General features: G+C 52.1%; 1 protein-coding gene across 4 annotated transcripts in view; it reads right to left on the bottom strand.

Annotated features, from left to right (window-relative positions):
* The window catches only part of LOC147081223 (RUS family member 1-like), a 38,362-nt gene extending 16,986 nt beyond the window's left edge, over positions 1-21,376 (bottom strand). The window contains exons 1-2 of one of the 4 annotated variants that reach the window (XM_085980876.1): positions 21,310-21,376; positions 11,369-11,401 (exon numbers count right to left, since the gene is read on the bottom strand). In XM_085980876.1, the coding sequence (XP_085837002.1) occupies positions 11,369-11,401; positions 21,310-21,344 (68 nt within the window). In that variant the 5' untranslated portion in view covers positions 21,345-21,376. Of the gene's footprint in view, positions 1-11,368; positions 11,402-11,536; positions 12,327-21,309 lie in introns of those variants that run through there. The other 3 variants (XM_085980878.1, XM_085980877.1, XM_085980879.1) reach the window with 3 other exon arrangements.
* Positions 21,377-21,995: the final 619 nt, after the last annotated feature.

Here is a 21,995-nt window from a genome sequence, read left to right as displayed (position 1 = left end):
GCACGGGTTAGATACAGAGTAAAGCTCCCAGGGCAGGTACAGCATGCGTTAGATACAGAGTAACGCTCCCTCTACACTGTCCCATTAAACACTCCCAGGGCAGGTACAGCACGGGTTAGATACAGAGTAAAGCTCCCTCTACACTGTCCCATCAAACACTTCCAGGGCAGGTACAGCACGGGTTAGATTTAGAGTAAAGCTCCCTCTACACTGTCCCATCAACACTCTCAGGGCAGGTACAGCACGGGTTAGATACAGAGTAAAGCTCCCTCTGCACTGGCCCATCAAACACTCCCAGGGCAGGTACAGCACAGGTTAGATACAGAGTAAAGCTCCCTCTACACTGTCCCATCAAACACTAATACAAAAGCAAAATACTGCGGATGCTGGAAATCTGAAATAAAAACAGAAAATGTTGGAAATGTCTCTGTGTAGTGGGGACTGTGACTCCCACAGCTACCTGGACTACACTTCCCCCTACCCCGCTTCCTGTAAGGACTCTATTCCATTCTACCAGTTTCTCTGTCTCCGCCGCGTCTGCTCTGACAATGCCACCTTCCATACCAGTGCTTCTGACATGTCTTCCTTTTTCCTCAACCGAGGATTCCCCTCTACCGTGGTTGACACGGCCCTCGACCGTGTCCGTTCTATTTCCCGCACTTCTGCTCTCACCCCTTCCCCTCCCTCCCAGAACCACGATAGGGTTCCCCCTGTCCTCACCTTTCACCCCACCAGCCTCCACATTCAACGGATCAACCTCCGCCATTTCCGCCACCTCCAGTGTGATCCCACCACCAAACACATCTTCCGCTCACCTCCCCTTTCAGCATTCCGAAGGGACCGCTCCTTTCGCGACACCCTGGTCCATTCCTCTATCACCCCCAACACCCCTTCCCCTTCGCCCGGCACCTTCCCGTGCAAGCGCAGGAGATGCAAGACATGGCCTTTTACCTCCACCCTTCCCATTGTCCAGGGCCCCAAACACTCCTTCCAGGTGAAACTTGTCCTTCTTGCAATTTAATAAACTGTATTCGCTGCTCACGATGCGGTCTCCTCTACACTGGGGAGGCCAAACGCAGATTGGGTAACTGCTTTGCGGAACACCTCCATTCAGTCCGTAAGGCTGACCCTGAGCTTCCGGTCGCCTGTCACTTGAATTCTCCGCCCCACTCCCACTCTGACCTCGGCCTCTTACACTGTTCCAATGAAGCTCAACGTAAGCTCGAGGTACAGCACCTCATCTTTCGATTAGGCACTTTACAGCCTTCTGGACTCAACATAGGGTTCAACAATTTCAGATCATAACCTCGGCCCCTATTCTTTTTTTTCCCATTTATCTTATTTATTTATTTTTTCTCTCTCCCACATGGCAGCTGTCTTTCATTCTGCCATTGCCATTTACACTTCTTCTAGAGCCATCTTTTGTTTCTTAACTTGTCCCATTACCATCTCCTTTTGCCTTGCACCATCTCTTAATCTCTCCTGCTTTCCATCCTATCACAGACCTTCCCTTTTGTTCTTTCCTCCCCTCCCCCCTTTCCCTGTCCCTGCACTTGCTTAAAAACCTGTTCAATCTCCAGCTTTTTCTAGTTCTGACGAAGGGTCACAGACCTGAAACATGAATTTTGTTTCTCTCTCCACAGATGCTGCCTGACCTGCTGAGTATTTCCAGCATTTTCTGTTTTTATTTCCTATCAAACACTCCCAGGGCAGGTACAGCACGGGTTAGATATAGAGTAAAGCTCCCTCTACACTGTCCCATCAAACACTCCCAGGGCAGGTACAGCACGGGTTAGATACAGAGTAAAGCTCCCTCTACACTGTCCCATCAAACACTTCCAGGGCAGGTACAACATGGGTTAGATACAGAGTAAAGCTCCCTCTACACTGTCCCATCAAACACTTCCAGGGCAGGTCCAGCACGGGTTAGAGTTAGAGTAAAGCTCCCTCTACACTGTCCCATCAAACACACCCAGGGCAGGTACAGCACGGGTTAGATACAGAGTAAAGCACCCTGTACGCTGTCCCATCAAACACTCCCAGGGCAGGTACAGCACGGGTTAGATACAGAGTAAAGCTCCCTCTACACTGTCCCATCAAACACTCCCAGAACAGGTACAGCACGGGTTAGATACAGAGTAAAGCTCCCTCGACACTGGCCCATGAAACACTCCCAGGGCAGGTACAGCACGGGTTAGATACAGAGTAAAGCTCCCTCTACACTGTGCCATCAAACACTCCCAGGGCAGGTACAGCATGGGTTAGATACAGAGTAAAGCTCCCTCTACACTGTCCCATCAAACACTCCCAGGGCAGGTACAGCACGGGTTAGATACAGAGTAAAGCTCCCTCTACACTGTCCCATCAAACACTCCCAGGGCAGGAACAGCACGGATTAGATAAAGAGTAAAGCTCCCTCTACACTGTGCCATCAAACACTCCCAGGGCAGGTACAGCACGGGTTAGATACAGAGTAAAGCTCCCTCTGCACTGGCCCATCAAACACTTCCAGGGCAGGTACAGCACGGGTTAGATTTAGAGTAAAGCTCCCTCTGCACTGTCCCATCAAACACTCCCAGGGCAGGAACAGCATGGGTTAGATACAGAGTAAAGCTTCCTCTACACTATCCCCATCAAGCACTCCCAGGGCAGGTACAGCACGGGTTAGATACAGAGTAAAGCTCCCTCTACACTGTCCGATCAAACACTCCCAGGGCAGGGACAGCACGGGGTTAGATACAGAGTAAAGCTCCCTCGACACTGTCCGATCAAACACTCCCAGGGCAGGAACAGCACGGGTTAGATACAGAGTAAAGCTCCCTCTACACTGTCCCATCAACACTCAGGGCAGGTACAGCACGGGTTAGATACAGAGTAAAGCTCCCTCTACAATGTATCAAACACTACCAGGGCAGGTACAGCACGGGTTAGATAGAGTAAAGCTCCCTCTACACTGTCCCATCAAACACTCCCAGAACAGGTACAGCACAGGTTAGATACAGAGTAAATCACCCTCTGCACTGTCCCATCAAACACTCCCAGGGCAGGTACAGGACGGGTTAGATACAGAGCAAAGCTCCCTCTGCACTGGCCCATCAAACACTCCCAGGGCAGGAAGAGCACGGGTTAGATACAGAGTAAAGCTCCCTCTAAACTGTCCCATCAAACACTTCCAGGGCAGGTACAGCACGGGTTAGATACAGAGTAAAGCTCCCTCGACACTGTTCCATCAAACACTTCCAGGGCAGGAACAGCACGGGTTAGATACAGAGTAAAGCTCCCTCTACACTGTCCCATCAAACACTCCCAGGGCAGGTACAGCACAGGTTAGTTACAGAGTAAAGCTCCCTCTACACTGGCCCATCAAACACTCCCAGGGCAGGTACAGCACGGGTTAGATACAGAGTAAAGCTCCCTCTACACTGTGCCATCAAACACTCCCAGGGCAGGTACAGCACGGGTCAGATACAGAGTAAAGCTCCCTCTACAATGTATCAAACACTCCCAGGGCAGGTACAGCACGGGTTAGATACAGAGTAAAGCTCCCTCTACACTGGCCCATCAAACACTCCCAGGGCAGGTACAGCATGGGTTAGATACAGAGTAAAGCTCCCTCTACACTGTCCCATCAAACACTCCCAGGGCAGGAACAGCACGGGTTAGATACAGAGTAAAGCTCCCTCGACACTGTCCCATGAAACACTCCCAGGGCAGGAACAGAATGGATTAGATACAGAGTAAAGCTCCCTCTGCACTGGCCCATCAAACACTCACAGGGCAGGTACAGCACGGGTTAGATACAGAGTAAAGCTCCCAGGGCAGGTACAGCATGGGTTAGATACAGAGTAAAGCTCCCTCTACACTGTCCCATCAAACACTCCCAGAACAGGTACAGCACAGGTTAGATACAGAGTAAATCACCCTCTGCACTGTCCCATCAAACACTCCCAGGGCAGGTACAGCACGGGTTAGATACAGAGTGAAGCTCCCTCTACACTGTCCCATCAAACACTCCCAGGGCAGGTACAGCACGGGTTAGATACAGAGTAAAGCTCCCTCTACACTGTCCCATCAAACACTCCCAGGGCAGGTACAGCACGGGTTAGATACAGAGTAAAGCTCTCTCTACACTGTCCCATCAAACACTCCCGGGGCAGGTACAGCACGGGTTCGATACAGAGTAAAGCTCCCTCTACACTGTCCCATCAAACACTCCCAGGGCAGGTACAGCACGGGTTAGATACAGAGTAAAGCTCCCTCTACACTATCCCCATCAAACACTCCCAGGGCAGGGACAGCACGGGTTAGATACAGAGTAAAGCTCCCTCTACACTGTCCGATCAAACACTCCCAGGGCAGGAACAGCACGGGTTAGATACAGAGTAAAGCTCCCTCTACACTGTCCCATGAAACACTCCCAGGGCAGGTACAACACGGGTTAGATACTGAGTAAAGCTCCCTCTACACTGTCCCATCAACACTCAGGGCAGGTACAGCACGGGTTAGATACAGAGTAAAGCTCCCTCTACACTGCCATCAAACACTCCCAGGGCAGGTACAGCACGGGTTAGATACAGAGTAAAGCTCCCTCTACAATGTATCAAACACTACCAGGGCAGGTACAGCACGGGTTAGATAGAGTAAATCACCCTCTGCACTGTCCCATCAAACACTCCCAGGGCAGGTACAGCACAGGTTAGATACAGAGCAAAGCTCCCTCTGCACTGGCCCATCAAACACTCCCAGGGCAGGAAGAGCACGGGTTAGATACGGAGTAAAGCTCCCTCTACACTGTCCCATGAAACACTCCCAGGGCAGGTACAGCACGGGTTAGATACCGAGTAAAGCTCCCTCTACACTGTCCCATCAAACACTCCCGGGGCAGGTACAGCACGGGTGAGATACAGGGTAAAGCTCCCACTACACCGTCCCATCAAACACTCCCGGGGCAGGTACAGCACGGGTTAGATACAGAGTAAAGCTCCTTCTACACTGTCCCCATCAAACGCTCCCAGGGCAGGTACAGCACCGGTTAGATACAGAGTAAAGCTCCCTCTACACTGTCCCGTCAAACACTCCCAGGGCAGGTACAGCATGTGTTAGATACAGAGTAAAGCTCCCTCGACACTGTCCCATCAAACACTCCCAGGGCAGGTACAGCACGGGTTAGATACAGAGTAAAGCTCCCTCTACACTGGCCCATCAAACACTCCCAGGGCAGGTACAGCACGGGTTAGATTTAGAGTAAAGCTCCCTCTGCACTGTCCCATCAAACACTCCCAGGGCAGGAACAGCACGGGTTAGATACAGAGTAAAGCTCCCTCTACACTGTCCCATCAAACACTCCCAGGGCAGGTACAGCACGGGTTAGATACAGAGTAAAGCTCCCTCTACACTGTCCCATCAAACACTCCCAGGGCAGGAACAGCATGGGTTAGATAGAGTAAAACTCCCTCTACACTGTCCCCATCAACCACTCCCAGGGCAGGTACAGCACGGGTTAGATACAGAGTAAAGCTCCCTCTACACTGTCCCATCAAACACTCCCAGGGCAGGTACAGGATGGGTTAGATACAGAGTAAAGCTCCCTCTACACTGTCCCATTAAACACTCCCAGGGCAGGTACAGCACGGGTTAGATACAGAGTAAAGCTCCCTCTACACTGTCCCATCAAACACTCCCGGGGCAAGGAGAGCACAGGTTAGATACAGAGTAAAGCTCCCTCTACACTGTCCCATCACACACTCCCAGGGCAGGTACAGCACGGATTAGATACAGAGTAAAGCTCCCTCTACACTGGTCCATCAAACACTCCCAGGGCAGGTACAGCATGGGTTAGATACAGAGTAAAGCTCCCTCTACACTGTCCCCATCAACCACTCCCAGGGCAGGTACAGCACGGGTTAGATACAGAGTAAAGCTCCCAGGCCAGGTACAGCATGCGTTAGATACAGAGTAACGCTCCCTCTACACTGTCCCATTAAACACTCCCAGGGCAGGTACAGCACGGGTTAGATACAGAGTAAAGCTCCCTCTACACTGTCCCATCAAACACTCCCAGGGCAGGTACAGCACGGGTTAGATACAGAGTAAAGCTCCCTCTACACTGGCCCATCAAACAGTCCCGGGGCAAGGAGAGCACGGGTTAGATACAGAGCAAAGCTCACAGGGCAGGTACAGCATGCGTTAGATACAGAGTAACGCTACCTCTACACTGGCCCATCAAACACTCCCAGGGCAGGTACAGCACGGGTTAGATACAGAGTAAAGCTCCCTCTACACTGTCCCATCAAACACTCCCGGGGCAGGGACTGCACGGGTGAGATACAGAGTAAAGCTCCCTCTACACTGTCCCATCAAACACTCCCAGGGCAGGAACAGCATGGGTTAGATACAGAGTAAAGCTCCCTCTACACTGTCCCCATCAACCACTCCCAGGGCAGGTCCAGCACGGGTTAGATAGAGTAAAGCTCCCTCTGCACTGTCCCCATCAACCACTCCCAGGGCAGGTACAGCACGGGTTAGATACAGAGTAAAGCTCCCTCTACACTGTCCCGTCAAACACTCCCAGGGCAGGTACAGCATGTGTTAGATACAGAGTAAAGCTCCCTCGACACTGTCCCATCAAACACTCCCAGGGCAGGTACAGCACGGATTAGATACAGAGTAAAGCTCCCTCTACACTGTCCCATCACACACTCCCAGGGCAGGTACAGCATGGGTTAGATACAGAGTAAAGCTCCCTCTACACTGTCCCATCAAACACTCCCAGAACAGGTACAGCATGGGTTAGATACAGAGTAAAGCTCCCTCTACACTGGCCCATCAAACACACCCAGGGCAGGAAGAGCACGGGTTAGATACAGAGTAAAGCTCCCTCTACACTGTCCCATGAAACACTCCCAGGGCAGGTACAACACGGGTTAGATACTGAGTAAAGCTCCCTCTACACTGTCCCATCAACACTCTCAGGGCAGGTACAGCACGGGTTAGATACAGAGTAAAGCTCCCTCTGCACTGGCCCATCAAACACTCCCAAGGCAGGTACAGCACGGGTTAGATACAGAGTAAAGCTCCCAGGGCAGGTACAGCATGGGTTAGATACAGAGTAAAGCTCCCTCGACACTGTCCCATCAAACACTCCCAGAACAGGTACAGCACAGGTTAGATACAGAGTAAATCACCCTCTGCACTGTCCCATCAAACACTCCCAGGGCAGGTACAGCACGGGTTAGATACAGAGTAAAGCTCCCTCTACACTGGCCCATCAAACACTCCCAGGGCAGGTACAGCACGGGTTAGATACAGAGTAAAGCTCCCTCTACACTGTCCCATCAAACACTCCCAGGGCAGGTACAGCACGGGTTAGATACAGAGTAAAGCTCCCTCTACACTGGCCCATCAAACAGTCCCGGGGCAAGGAGAGCACGGGTTAGATACAGAGTAAAGCTCACAGGGCAGGTACAGCATGCGTTAGATACAGAGTAACGCTCCCTCTACACTAGCCCATCAAACACTCCCAGGGCAGGTACAGCACGGGTTAGATACAGAGTAAAGCTCCCTCTACACTGTCCCATCAAACACTCCCGGGGCAGGTACAGCACGGGTGAGATACAGAGTAAAGCTCCCTCTACACTGTCCCATCAAACACTCCCGGGGCAGGAACAGCATGGGTTAGATACAGAGTAAAGCTCCCTCTACACTGTCCCCATCAACCACTCCCAGGGCAGGTACAGCACGGGTTAGATAGAGTAAAGCTCCCTCTGCACTGTCCCCATCAACCACTCCCAGGGCAGGTACAGCATGTGTTAGATACAGAGTAAAGCTCCCTCGACACTGTCCCATCAAACACTCCCAGGGCAGGTACAGCACGGGTTAGATACAGAGTAAAGCTCCCTCTACACTGGCCCATCAAACACTCCCAGGGCAGGTACAGCACGGGTTAGATTTAGAGTAAAGCTCCCTCTGCACTGTCCCATCAAACACTCCCAGGGCAGGAACAGCACGGGTTAGATACAGAGTAAAGCTCCCTCTACACTGTCCCATCAAACACTCCCAGGGCAGGTACAGCACGGGTTAGATACAGAGTAAAGCTCCCTCTACACTGTCCCATCAAACACTCCCAGGGCAGGAACAGCATGGGTTAGATAGAGTAAAACTCCCTCTACACTGTCCCCATCAACCACTCCCAGGGCAGGTACAGCACGGGTTAGATACAGAGTAAAGCTCCCTCTACACTGTCCCATCAAACACTCCCAGGGCAGGTACAGGATGGGTTAGATACAGAGTAAAGCTCCCTCTACACTGTCCCATTAAACACTCCCAGGGCAGGTACAGCACGGGTTAGATACAGAGTAAAGCTCCCTCTACACTGTCCCATCAAACACTCCCGGGGCAAGGAGAGCACAGGTTAGATACAGAGTAAAGCTCCCTCTACACTGTCCCATCACACACTCCCAGGGCAGGTACAGCACGGATTAGATACAGAGTAAAGCTCCCTCTACACTGGTCCATCAAACACTCCCAGGGCAGGTACAGCATGGGTTAGATACAGAGTAAAGCTCCCTCTACACTGTCCCCATCAACCACTCCCAGGGCAGGTACAGCACGGGTTAGATACAGAGTAAAGCTCCCAGGCCAGGTACAGCATGCGTTAGATACAGAGTAACGCTCCCTCTACACTGTCCCATTAAACACTCCCAGGGCAGGTACAGCACGGGTTAGATACAGAGTAAAGCTCCCTCTACACTGGCCCATCAAACACTCCCAGGGCAGATACAGCACGGGTTAGATACAGAGTAAAGCTCCCTCTACACTGTCCCATCAAACACTCCCAGGGCAGGTACAGCACGGGTTAGATACAGAGTAAAGCTCCCTCTACACTGTCCCAGCAAACACTCCCAGGGCAGGTACAGCACGGGTTAGATACAGAGTAAAGCTCCCTCTACACTGTCCCATCAAACACTCATGGGGCAGGTACAGCACGGGTTAGATACAGAGTAAAGCTCCCTCTACACTGTCCCATCAAACACTCCCGGGGCAAGGAGAGCACAGGTTAGATACAGAGTAAAGCTCCCTCTACACTGTCCCATCAAACACTCCCAGGGCAGGTACAGCACGGGTTAGATACAGAGTAAAGCTCCCTCTACACTGGCCCATCAAACACTCCCTGGGCAGGTACAGCACGGGTTAGATACAGAGTAAAGCTCCCTCTACACTGTCCCATCAAACACTCCCAGGGCAGGTACAGCATGGATTAGATACAGAGTAAAGCTCCCTCTACACTGTTCCATTAAACACTCCCAGGGCAGGTACAGCACGGGTTAGATAGAGTAAAGCTCCCTCTACACTGTCCCATCAAACACTCCCAGGGCAGGTACAGCACGGGTTAGATACAGAGTAAAGCTCCCTCTACACTGTCCCATCAAACACTCCCAGGGCAGGTACAGCATGCACTAGATGCAGAGTAACGCTCCCTCTACACTGTCCCATTAAACACTCCCAGGGCAGGTACAGCACGGGTTAGATACAGAGTGAAGCTCCCTCTACACTGTCTCATGAAACACTCCCAGAACAGGTACAGCACGGGTTAGATTTAGAGTAAAGCTCCCTCTACACTGTCCCATCAAACACTCCCAGGGCAGGAAGAGCACGGGTTAGATACAGAGTAAAGCTCCCTCTACACTGTACCATGAAACACTCCCATGGCAGGTACAGCACGGGTTAGATACAGAGTAAAGCTCCCTCTACACTGTCCCATCAAACACTCCCAGGGCAGGTACAACACGGGTTAGATACAGAGTAAAGCTCCCTCTACACTGTCCCATCAAACACACTCAGGGCAGGTCCAGCACGGGTTAGAGTTAGAGTAAAGCTCCCTCTACACTGTCCCATCAAACACTCCCAGGGCAGGTACAGTACGGGTTAGATACAGAGTAAAGCTCCCTCTCCACTGTCCCATGAAACACTCTCAGGGCAGGTACAGCACGGGTTAGATACAGAGTAAAGCTCCCTCTACACTGTCCCATCAAACACTCCCAGGGCAGGTACAGCACGGGTTAGATACAGAGTAAAGCTCCCTCTACACTGGCCCATCAAACACTCCCAGGGCAGGTACAGCACGGGTTAGATACAGAGTAAAGCTCCCTCTACACTGTCCCATCACACACTCCCAGGGCAGGTACAGCACGGATTAGATACAGAGTAAAGCTCCCTCTGCACTGTCCCGTCAAACACTCCCAGGGCAGGTACAGCACGGGTTAGATACAGAGTAAAGCTCCCTCTACACTGTCCCAACAAACACTCCCAGGGCAGGAAGAGCACGGGTTAGATACAGAGTAAAGCTCCCTCTACACTGTCCCATCAAACACTCCCAGGGCAGGTACAGCATGGATTAGATACAGAGTAAAGCTCCCTCTACACTGTCCCCATCAAACACTCCCAGGGCAGGTACAGCACGGGTTAGATACAGAGTAAAGCTCCCTCTACACTGGCCCATCAAACACTCCCAGGGCAGGTACAGCACGGGTTAGATACAGAGTAAAGCTCCCTCTACCATGTCCCATCAAACACTCCCAGGGCAGGTACAGCATGGATTAGATACAGAGTAAAGCTCCCTCTACACTGTCCCCATCAAACACTCCCAGGGCAGGTACAGCACGGGTTAGATACAGAGTAAAGCTCCCTCTACACTGGCCCATCAAACACTCCCAGGGCAGGTACAGCACGGGTTAGATACAGAGTAAAGCTCCCTCTACCATGTCCCATCAAACACTCCCAGGGCAGGTACAGCACAGGGTTAGATACAGAGTAAAGCTCCCTCTACACTGTCCCATTAAACACTCCCAGGGCAGCTACAGCACGGGTTAGATACAGAGTAAAGCTCCCTCTACACTGTGCCATCAAACACTCCCAGGGCAGGTACAGCACGGGTTCGATACAGAGTAAAGCTCCCTCTACACTGTCCCATCAAACACTCCCAGAACAGGTACAGCACGCGTTACATACAGAGTAAAGCTCCCTCTACACTGTCCCATAAAACACTCCCAGGGCAGGTACAGCACGGGTTAGATACAGAGTAAAGCTCCCTCTACACTCTCCCATCAAACACTCCCAGGGCAGGTACAGCACGGATTAGATACAGAGTAAAGCTCCCTCTACACTGTCCCCATCAAACACTCCCAGGGCAGGTACAGCACGGGTTAGATACAGAGTAAAGCTCCCTCTACACTGGCCCATCAAACACTCCCAGGGCAGGTACAGCACGGGTTAGATACAGAGTAAAGCTCCCTCTACACTGGCACAGTGCTTTAATGCATTGCAGAGACCTGCTACTTCATGAACATTACTCTCAGTGTAATAAACTCACCTCCACTTCTTTGCATCACAGTCCAACCTGCTCCTGTGTGGAATAAAGGCTACATTATGAGAGATATAGGAAGAGTGAGCAGTTCATAACATCACAGTCCCCATTACACAGAGACAAGAGATCACTAACATCACAGTCCCCATTACAGAGAGACAAGAGATCACTAACATAACAGTTGTTGAGATACCGCGGCAAACGTTGGAGTCGAGACAGAGCTATTGAAAACACAACTGCTTTATTCTGACCACATGGCAAACAGGAACTAGAAAAGCCCGCACATCCACTTAAATACTTCCCAGACAGGAAGTGCTCCCGGCAGCCTGTCCCTGCGGGAAACAAGTTGCTGGAGGAAAGGGCCCCCGGCTGGGGGCTTCTGCTTTGACTGTCTGTGCTGCCGTGAGCGGATTATGTCCAGTGGTGGCGTGTCGCCACAGAGCTCCCCCCAGAATCCGCTTAGGAGGAGTGGACGAGTCGTGACGGTGGTCTAATGGTTCTGCCGCAGCGGCTCTGAGCGGTCGCCGGTCTGGTTGGTTGGGTCGGGCGGTTCGCCGCCGGCTGTGCTGGCTTGCCGGGGGGACGGCCTCTGGCTGGAGGCTGGGCCACGGGGACCTGTTCCCCTGGTTCTGTGTGTGCTGGTTTGAGCCGGTCGATGGAGACTGTCTCGACCCTGTCGCCGAGTCGCAGCTTGAATACCTTGTCCCCGGTTTGTAGTACCTCGTACGGACCGTCGTACGGGGGTCGCAGGGGCCCGCGGTGCGCGTCGTGTCGCACGAAGACGAAGCGCGCCTGCTGTAAATTTGGCGGGACGTGAGGTGTGAGTTCGCCGTGTCGGTTGACCGGAAGTGGGGCGAACTGCTGAGCGGAAGAGAAAGAGTCGAGCCGCTGCTGTTCGGCCGACCAAGACTTGGTAGGCTCCGGAAGGAATTCGCCTGGGACGCGCAGCGGTTGTCCGTAGACTAACTCCGCTGCCGAGGACTGGAGGTCTTCCTTGACCGCGGTGCGTAGGCCGAGTAGCACCCACGGTAGGCGGTCAGTCCAGGTACTGTCCTGCAGGCCGGCGCGGAGTGAGGCCTTGAGTGACCTGTGGAAGCGTTCACAAAGTCCGTTGGCCTGCGGGTGGTACGCCGTGGTGCGGTGGAGCGTCACCCCGAGGTTGCGTGCTGTGGCCGTCCAGAGTTCGGAGGTGAACTGGGCGCCTCTGTCGGAGGTTATGTCGGCCGGTACGCCGAACCTCGCAACCCAGGTGTTAACGAACGCCCTGGCGATGTCGGCTGTGGTGGTGGAGGTCAGCGGCACTGCCTCAGGCCAGCGTGTGTAGCGGTCGACCATCGTGAGGAGATAAGTTTGGCCTTGCGATGGCGGCAGGGGACCGACGATGTCGACGTGTACGTGGTCGAAGCGGCGGCTGGGTACCTCGAAGTCTCCCAGGGGTGCTTTGGTGTGCAGCTGTACCTTAGCCCGTTGGCAGGCGAGGCAGGAGGTGGCCCAAGTCCGAACATCTCTGCTAAGGCCGCGCCAGACGAAGCGCTTGGAGAGGAGTTTGACGGATGCGCGGGAACCCGGGTGAGAGAGCCCGTGGAGCGCGTCGAAGACGCGGCGGCGCCAGGTCTCAGGGACGACCGGCCTGGGTTGGCCGAGTGAGACGTCGCACGTGACTGCCGTGGCTTCGGGCCCGTGCGCGACCTTGGCTAGGCGTAGCCCTGGCAGGCTGGTAGCCGCCGAGAGGAGGTCTGGGTCCGTGAGCTGGGCCGCTGCTAGTTGTGCGTAGTCGACCGCGAGGTGATTCGCACAGACGGCGGGACGGGAAAGGCAGTCGGCGACCACGTTGTCTCTACCGGAGACGTGCTGAATGTCCGTAGTAAACTCGGAGACGGCCGCGAGCTGGCGTTGCTGCCTAGCGGACCAGGGTTCGGTGTGCTTGGCCATCGCGTATGTGAGTGGCTTGTGGTCCACATACGCGGTGAAGGGGCGGCCTTCCAGGAGGAACCTGAAATGGCGGACCGACAGGTGGAGTGCGAGAAGCTCGCGGTCGAAAGTGGAGTATTTGACCTCCGGGGGGCGCAGTTGGCGGCTGTAGAAGGCAAGTGGCTGCCACGCGCCATTGACCCACTGCTCGAACACGGCCCCGACCGCGTGGTCGGAGGCGTCGGTGGTGAGCGCGACCCAGGCATCGGCCCTCGGGTGCGCGAGCAGAGTGGCGTCGGCGAGCGCATTTTTGGTGGCGTCGAAGGCGGCTGCCGTGTCAGTGGTCCAGGCTACGTCCATCTTGCCAGATTTTCCTCGGAGGGAGTCGTATAGGGGCTTCATAAGGGCTGCGGCTCTGGGGATGAACCTGTTGTAGAAGTTCACCATCCCGAGGAACTCCTGGAGACCCTTGATGGTTGTGGGGCGGGGGAATTGCTGGACGGCCTGCACCTTGTTGGGCAGGGGGACGGCCCCAGCAGGGGTGATGTGGTGACCGAGAAAATCGATCTCGGTTAGGCCGAATTGGCACTTCGCCGGGCTGAGGATGAGCCCGTGTTGGGCTAGGCGCCCGAACAGGATGCGAAGGTGTTCGAGGTGTTCCTGTTTGGAGGAGCTGGCCACGAGAATGTCGTCCAGATAGACGAATAGGAAGTTCAGGTCCCGGAGGACTGAGTCCATAAGGCGCTGGAAAGCCTGTGCTGCATTCTTGAGGCCGAAGGGCATCCTCAGGAACTCGAACAGGCCGAATGGGGTGATGACGGCCATTTTGGGGATGTCTGCGGGGTGTACGGGGACTTGGTGGTAACCGCGCACCAGGTCGACTTTGGAAAAGACGGTTCGTCCGGCCAGTCGGGCCGAGAAGTCCTGGATGTGTGGCACTGGGTACCGATCGGGGGTGGTGGCGTCGTTGAGGCGGCGGTAGTCCCCGCAAGGGCACCAGCCTCCGCCGGGCTTGGGGGCGATGTGGAGGGGCGAGGCCCAAGGGCTGCTGGAGCGGCGGATGATGCCGAGTTGTTCCATGTTGTTAAACTCGGCCCGCGCGATTTCCAGCTTGGCCGGGTTGAGTCTGCGGGCGTGGGCAGAAACTGGGGGGCCGGTGGTGGGGATATAGTGTTCCACACCGTGCTTGGCGGCTTTGGCCGAAAAGGTCGGGTTAGTGAGGGCGGGAAACTCAGCTAGGAGTGCCGAGTAGTCGTCCGTGGCTCTGGCGAGGCAGTAGGTCGTCGGGCCGGCCGAACGGGCCGGGGTAAAGGCGCCGGGGATGGGGGCCATAGTGTTGATGTCGACGAGGCGGTGCCTCGGAATGTCGACAAGGGGGCCGTGGGCGCGTAGGAAGTCGGCGCCAATGAGTGGGCAGAGGACCTTGGCTGTCAGGAACTCCCAGCGGTAGCGGCGGCCCGCGAGGTCGAGCGTGACCATGCGGGTGCCATATGTGCGGATTTCAGAGCCGTTGGCTGCAGCCAGTGTGATACCCCGTGTGCCGCGTTGGATCTCGAGGGCGGAGGCGGGGGTGATGCTGTGCTGGGCCCCTGTGTCGCACAGAAATCGGCGGTTGGTTCTGTCGTCAGTGACGTACAGTAGGGGCTCCTTCTGCCCCGCGGCCATCGCGGGGGCCGGTGCGGGGGGGGGGTTTGAAGGAACACGGTGGCGTGCAGCGTTGAGCCCTAGCGCCAAAACGGGTGTGGTAGTAGCAGTGACCCGGAGTGGTAGGGCGGTCGGGCCTAGCGGCCCGGGAAGACCGCGTGGTCGTTGCCGTGAGGTCGGGCGCGACGTCGCGAGCGGCCTGTGCAGAGAGCAGCCGGTCGGCCTTTTCGGCTATCTCATTCAGGTCCGTGGAGTCAGACTCCACAAGGAGCAGGCGGATGCTGGTGGGGAGCTGCCGAATGAAAAGCGTACGAAAAAGGGCGCCGGGATTTTTGTCGTCGGAGAGGGACAGCATGTGGGAAAGCAGGTCTGATGGTGAAGCGTCACCAAGGCCGGGGAGGTCCAGGAGTTGGCAGTGGCGCTGGTAAGAGGATGTTTGAAATTTTTTAAGTAGCGCAGCCTTCAGATGCTCGTACTTGCCCTCCGTTGGTGGATTCTGCAGCGCTGCCCAAACCTTGGGGACTGTAGCGTAGGTGAGCGAGGCGACGAGGTAGTCGTACTTCGTGGCGTCGACTGTAATGCCTTTCAGCCGGAATCTGGACTCAGCTTGAACGAACCAGGCTTCGGCGAGGTTCTCCCAAAAGTCAGGTAATTTAACCGTGACTACGTTTGTATCCGCCATGCTAGCTTAGGATTCGTCCTGAGCGTCGGGGTCACCAGTGTTGAGATACCGCGGCAAATGTGGGAGTCGAGACAGAGCTATTGAAAACACAACTGCTTTATTCTGACCACATGGCAAACAGGAACTAGAAAAGCCCGCACATCCACTTAAATACTTCCCAGACAGGAAGTGCTCCCGGCAGCCTGTCCCTGCGGGAAACAAGTTGCTGGAGGAAAGGGCCCCCGGCTGGGGGCTTCTGCTTAGACTGTCTGTGCCGCCGTGAGCGGATTATGTCCAGTGGTGGCGTGTCGCCACACAGTCCCCATTACACAGAGACAAGAGATCACTAACATCACAGTCCCCATTACACAGAGACAAGAGATCACTAACATCACAGTCCCCATTACACAGAGACAAGAGATCACTAACATCACAGTCCCCATTACACAGAGACAAGAGATCACTAACATCACAGTCCCCATTACACAGAGACAAGAGATCACTAACATCACAGTCCCCATTACACAGAGACAAGAGATCACTAACATCACAGTCCCCATTACACAGAGACAAGAGATCACTAACATCACAGTCCCCATTACACAGACAAGAGATCACTAACATCACAGTCCCCATTACACAGAGACAAGAGATCACTAACATCACAGTCCCCATTACACAGACAAGAGATCACTAACATCACAGTCCCCATTACACAGAGACAAGAGATCACTAACATCACAGTCCCCATTACACAGAGACAAGAGATCACTAACATTACAGTCCCCATTACACAGAGACAAGAGATCACTAACATCACAGTCCCCATTACACAGAGACAAGAGATCACTAACATCACAGTCCCCATTACACAGAGACAAGAGATCATGAACATCACAGTCCCCATTACACAGAGACAAGAGATCACTAACATCACAGTCCCCATTACACAGAGACAAGAGATCACTAACATCACAGTCCCCATTACACAGAGACAAGAGATCATGAACATCACAGTCCCCATTACACAGAGACAAGAGATCACTAACATCACAGTCCCCATTACACAGAGACAAGAGATCACTAACATCACAGTCCCCATTACACAGAGACAAGAGATCATGAACATCACAGTCCCTATTACACAGAGACAAGAGATCACTAACATCACAGTCCCCATTACACAGAGACAAGAGATCATGAACATCACAGTCCCTATTACACAGAGACAAGAGATCACTAACATCACAGTCCCCACTACACAGAGACAAGAGATCATGAACATCACAGTCCCTATTACACAGAGACAAGAGATCACTAACATCACAGTCCCCATTACACAGAGACAAGAGATCACTAACATCACAGTCCCCATTACACAGAGACAAGAGATCACTAACATTACAGTCCCCATTACACAGAGACAAGAGATCACTAACATCACAGTCCCCATTACACAGAGACAAGAGATCACTAACATCACAGTCCCCATTACACAGAGACAAGAGATCATGAACATCACAGTCCCCATTACACAGAGACAAGAGATCACTAACATCACAGTCCCCATTACACAGAGACAAGAGATCACTAACATCACAGTCCCCATTACACAGAGACAAGAGATCACTAACATCACAGTCCCCATTACACAGAGACAAGAGATCATGAACATCACAGTCCCCATTACACAGAGACAAGAGATCACTAACATCACAGTCCCCATTACACAGAGACAAGAGATCACTGACATCACAGTCCCCATTACAGAGACAAGAGATCACTAACATCACAGTCCCCATTACATAGAAACATAGAAGATAGGAGCAGGAGTAGGCCATTCGGCCCCTCGAGCCTGCTCCACTATTCAATGAGATCATGGCTGATCATCCAAATTCAGTACCCTGTCCCTGCCTTCTCCCCATATCCCTTGATCCCCTTAGCCTTAAGAAATATATCTAACTCCTTGAATATATTTAATGAATTGGCCTCAACTGCCTTCTGTGGTAGAGAATTCCATAGGTTTGCCACTCTCTGGGTGAAGAAATTCCTCATCTCTGTCCTAAATGGCTTATCTTTAGACTGTGACCCCTGGTTCTGGACTCGCCCGCCATTGGGAACATCCTTCCCGCATTTAGTCTGTCTAGTCCTGTTAGAATTTTATAAGTTTCAATGAAATCCCCTCTCATTCTCCTAAACTCAAGCGAATATAAGCCCAATCGACCCAATCTCTCCTCACACGTCATTCCTGCCATCCCAGGTATCAGTCTGGTAAATCTTCGCTGCACTCCCTCCATGGCAAGAACATCCTTCCTCAGATAAGGTGACCAAAACTGCGCACAATACTCAAGGTGTGGTCTCACCAAGGCCCTGTACAACTGCAGCAAGACATCCTTGTTCCTGTACTCGAATCCTCTCGCTATGAAGGCCAACATACCATTTGCCTTCTTAACTGCCTGCTGCACCTACATGCTTACCTTCAGCGACTGGTGCACAAGGACACCCAGGTCTCGTTGCACTTCCCCTTCTCCCAATCTATTGCCGTTCAGATAATAATCTGCCTTCCTGTTTTTGCCACCAAAGTGGATAACCTCGCATTTATCCACATTATACTGCATCTGCCCAATCACCCAACCTGTCCAAATCATACTGGAGTTTCTCGGCATCCTCCTCACAGCACACACGCCCACCCAGCTTTGTGTCGTCTGCAAACTTGGAGATATTACATCTAGTTCCCTCGTCTAGATCATTAATATATATTGTGAGTAGCTGGGGTCCTAGCACCGATCCCTGCGGTACCCCACTAGTCACTGCCTCCAACTCTTTGCTTCCTGTCTGCCAACCAGTTCTCTATCCAAGTCAGTACCTTGCCCCCAATCCCTTGTGCTTTAACTTTACACGCTAATCTCTTATGCAGGACCTTATCGAAAGCCTTCTGAAAGTCCAAATACAACACATCCACCGGTTCTCCCTTATCTATTCTACTCGTTACATCCTCAAGCACGATTTACCTTTTGTAAATCCATGTTGACTTTGTCCGATCCCGTCACTGTTTTCCAAGTGCTGTACTATTACATCTTTTATAATGGACTCTAGCATTTTCCCCATTACCGATGTCAGGCTTACCGGTCTGTAATTCCCCGTTTTCTCTCCACCACCTTTTTTGAATAGTGGGGTTACATTAGCTACCCTCCAATCCATAGGAACTGTTCCAGAGTCTATACAATTTTGGAAGACGACCAGCAATGCATCTACTATTTCTAGGGCCACTTCCTTAAGTACCCTAGGATGTAGATTATCAGGCCCTGGGGATTTATCGGCCTTCAATCCCGTCAATTTCCCTAACACCATTTCCCTACAAATACTGATTTCATTCAGTTCCTCCCTCTCATTAGACCCTGTGTTCCCCGACATCTCTGGGAGGTTATTTGTGTCCTCCTTTGTGAAGACAGAATCAAAGTGTGTATTTAATTGGTCTGCCATTTCTTTGTTCCCCATTATAAATTCCCCTGATTCTGACTGCAAGGGACCTACACTTGACTTCAGCAATCTTTTTCTCTTCACATATCTATAGAAGCTTTTACAGTCAGTTTTTATGTTCCCTGCAAGCTTACTCTCATACTCTATTTCCCCCCTCTTCATTAATCCTTTTGTCCTCCTTTGCTGAATTCTAAACTGCTCCCAATCCTCAGGTTTGCTGCTTTTTCTGGCCAATTTATATGTCCTCTCCTTGAATCTTATGCTATCCCTAATTTCCCTTGTTAGCCACGGTTGAGTCACCTTTTTTGTTTTTTTTTATGCCAAGCAGGGATGAACAAATTCTGTAGTTCATCCATGCGATCTTTAAATGTTTGCCATTGCCGAGACACCGTCAACCCTTTAAGTAATGTTCCCCAATCCATCCTACCCAACTTGCGCCTCATACCATCATAGTTTCCTTTATTTAAATTCAGGACCCTAGTCTCTGAGTCAAATATTTCATTCTCCATCTTAATGAAGAATTCAATCACCTTATGATCGCTCCGCCCCAAGGGGTCTCACACAACAAGATTGCTAATTAATCCTTTCTCATTACATAATACCCATTCTAAGATGGCCTGATCTCTAGTTGGTTCCTCGATATATTGATCCAGGAAACCATCCCGTATACACTCCAGGAATTCCTCCTCCACAGTATTGTTACACAGAGACAAGAGATCATGAACATCACAGTCCTCATCACACAGAGACAAGAGATCACTAACATCACAGTCCCCATTACACAGAGACAAGAGATCACTGACATCACAGTCCCCATTACACAGAGACAAGAGATCACTAACATCGCAGTCCCCATTACAGAGACAACAGATCACTATCACAGTCCCCACTACACAGAGACAAGAGATTACTAACATCACAGTGCCCATTACACAGAGGCAAGAGATCACTAACATCACAGTCCCCATTACACAGAGACAAGAGATCACGAACATCACTGTCCCCATTACACAGAGACAAGAGATCACTAACATCACAGTGCCCATTATACAGACAAGAGATCATGAACATCATAGTCCCGATTACACAGAGACAAGAGATCACGAATAATTAAAAAAAAATTTTTTTTTTGCTGGAAATCACAGCAGGTCCGGCCGCATCTGTGTAGAGAGAACAAGCCAACGACGACTCGGGTCTGGATGACTCTACGTCAGGTGGGGTTACATGTAGCGTGACATGAACCCAAGATCCCGGTTGAGGCCGTCCTCATGAGTGTGGAACTTGGCTATCAGTTTCTGCTCGACGATTTTGCGTTGTCGTGTGTCTCGAAGGCCGCCTTGGAGAATGCTTACCCGAAGATCGTAGGCTGAATGTCGTTGACTGCTTTTTAAAAATTATTGTCTTTTGTTTTTTGTTTTTCATACAGACCCCAGCATCTGCAACATTTGACCCCTTGTGACCCCACCTCATTGTTCTTTGATGTAATGTTTTCCTGACTGACCTGGTTGGACAACATTCACACCTTTGATTGCTGTGATTATCTCTCTGCCGAGGTGTGATAAAGGGCAGTTAGAAAGATTACCTGTAATCATCTGGCAGTGTTCTCTGACTGTATATGCTGTATATTCACTATATATTCACCAGGCTGATACCTGGGATGGCAGGAATGACGTATGAGGAGAGATTAGGTCGATTGGGCTTATACTCACTGGAGTTTAGAAGATTGAGAGGGGATCTCATCGAAACCTATAAAATTCTGTCAGGCCTGGACAGATTAGATGCAGGAAGGATGTTCTTGATGGCCAGGGAGTCCAGAACAAGGGGTCATAGTCTAAGGATAAGGGGTAAGCCATTTAGGACTGAAATGAGGAGGAATTTCTTCACCCAGAGAGTGGTGAACCTGTGGAATTCTCTGCCAGAGGGCGGTGGAGGCCAGTTCATTAAATATTTTCAAGAAATAGTTGGATATATTTCTTAAGGCTAAAGGGATCAAGGGATATGGGGAGAAGACAGGGACAGGGTACTGAATTTGGATGATCAGCCATGATCTCATTGAATGGCGGAGCAGGCTCGAACGGCCGAATGGCCAACTGCTGCTCCTATCTTCTATGTTTCTATGTGCCTATATGAATCTCTTCACTTCACCTGACGAAGGAGCAGCGCTCCAAAAGCTTGTGATTTCAAATAAAGCTGTTGGACTGTAACCTGGTGTTGTGTGACTTCTCACAAATATTACAAATGGGAGACTTACCCCTTCATCCAGGCAAAGACGATTCGGCCAACCATCCCAGTGCCATCTGAAGAGAGGATTACAGACAGTGAGCACATTACAGCACAACCCATTCTAAGGGTAGGCTTAGTACGAGGGGATGGAACCTGTAAAGCTGGCAGCTAGCACTGCCAGGGTAAAGGAAAGGGTCGAGGAACCTCATCTACCCCATCTCCATCAACCCCACCTACCCCATCTCCATCAACCCCACCTCCATCAACCCCTCCTACCCCATCTCCATCAACCCCATCTCCATCAACCCCACCTACCCCACCTCCATCAACCCCATCTCCATCAACCCCACCTACCCCATCACCATCAACCCCACGTACCTCATCACCATCAACCCCACGTACCTCATCTCCATCAACCCCACCTACCCCATCTCCATCAACCCCACCTACCCCATCTCCATCAACCTCACCTACCCCATCTCCATCAACCCCACCTACCCCATCTCCATCAACCCCACCTACCCCATCTCCATCAACCCCACCTACCCCATCTCCATCAACCCCACCAACCCCATCACCATCAACCCCACCTACCCCATCTCCATCAACCCCACCTGCCCCATCTCCATCAACCCCACCTACCCCATCCCCATCAACACCACCTACCCCATCTCCATCAACCTCACCTACCCCATCTCCATCAACCTCACCTCC

Source organism: Somniosus microcephalus, unplaced genomic scaffold (genome assembly GCF_052327205.1).
Source record: "Somniosus microcephalus isolate GS21.2 unplaced genomic scaffold, FLI_Smic_1.0 scaffold649, whole genome shotgun sequence".
NCBI lineage: Eukaryota > Metazoa > Chordata > Chondrichthyes > Squaliformes > Somniosidae > Somniosus > Somniosus microcephalus.
Note: the sequence above shows the minus strand (reverse complement) of the source record. Positions and strands in the feature narration are given on the sequence as shown.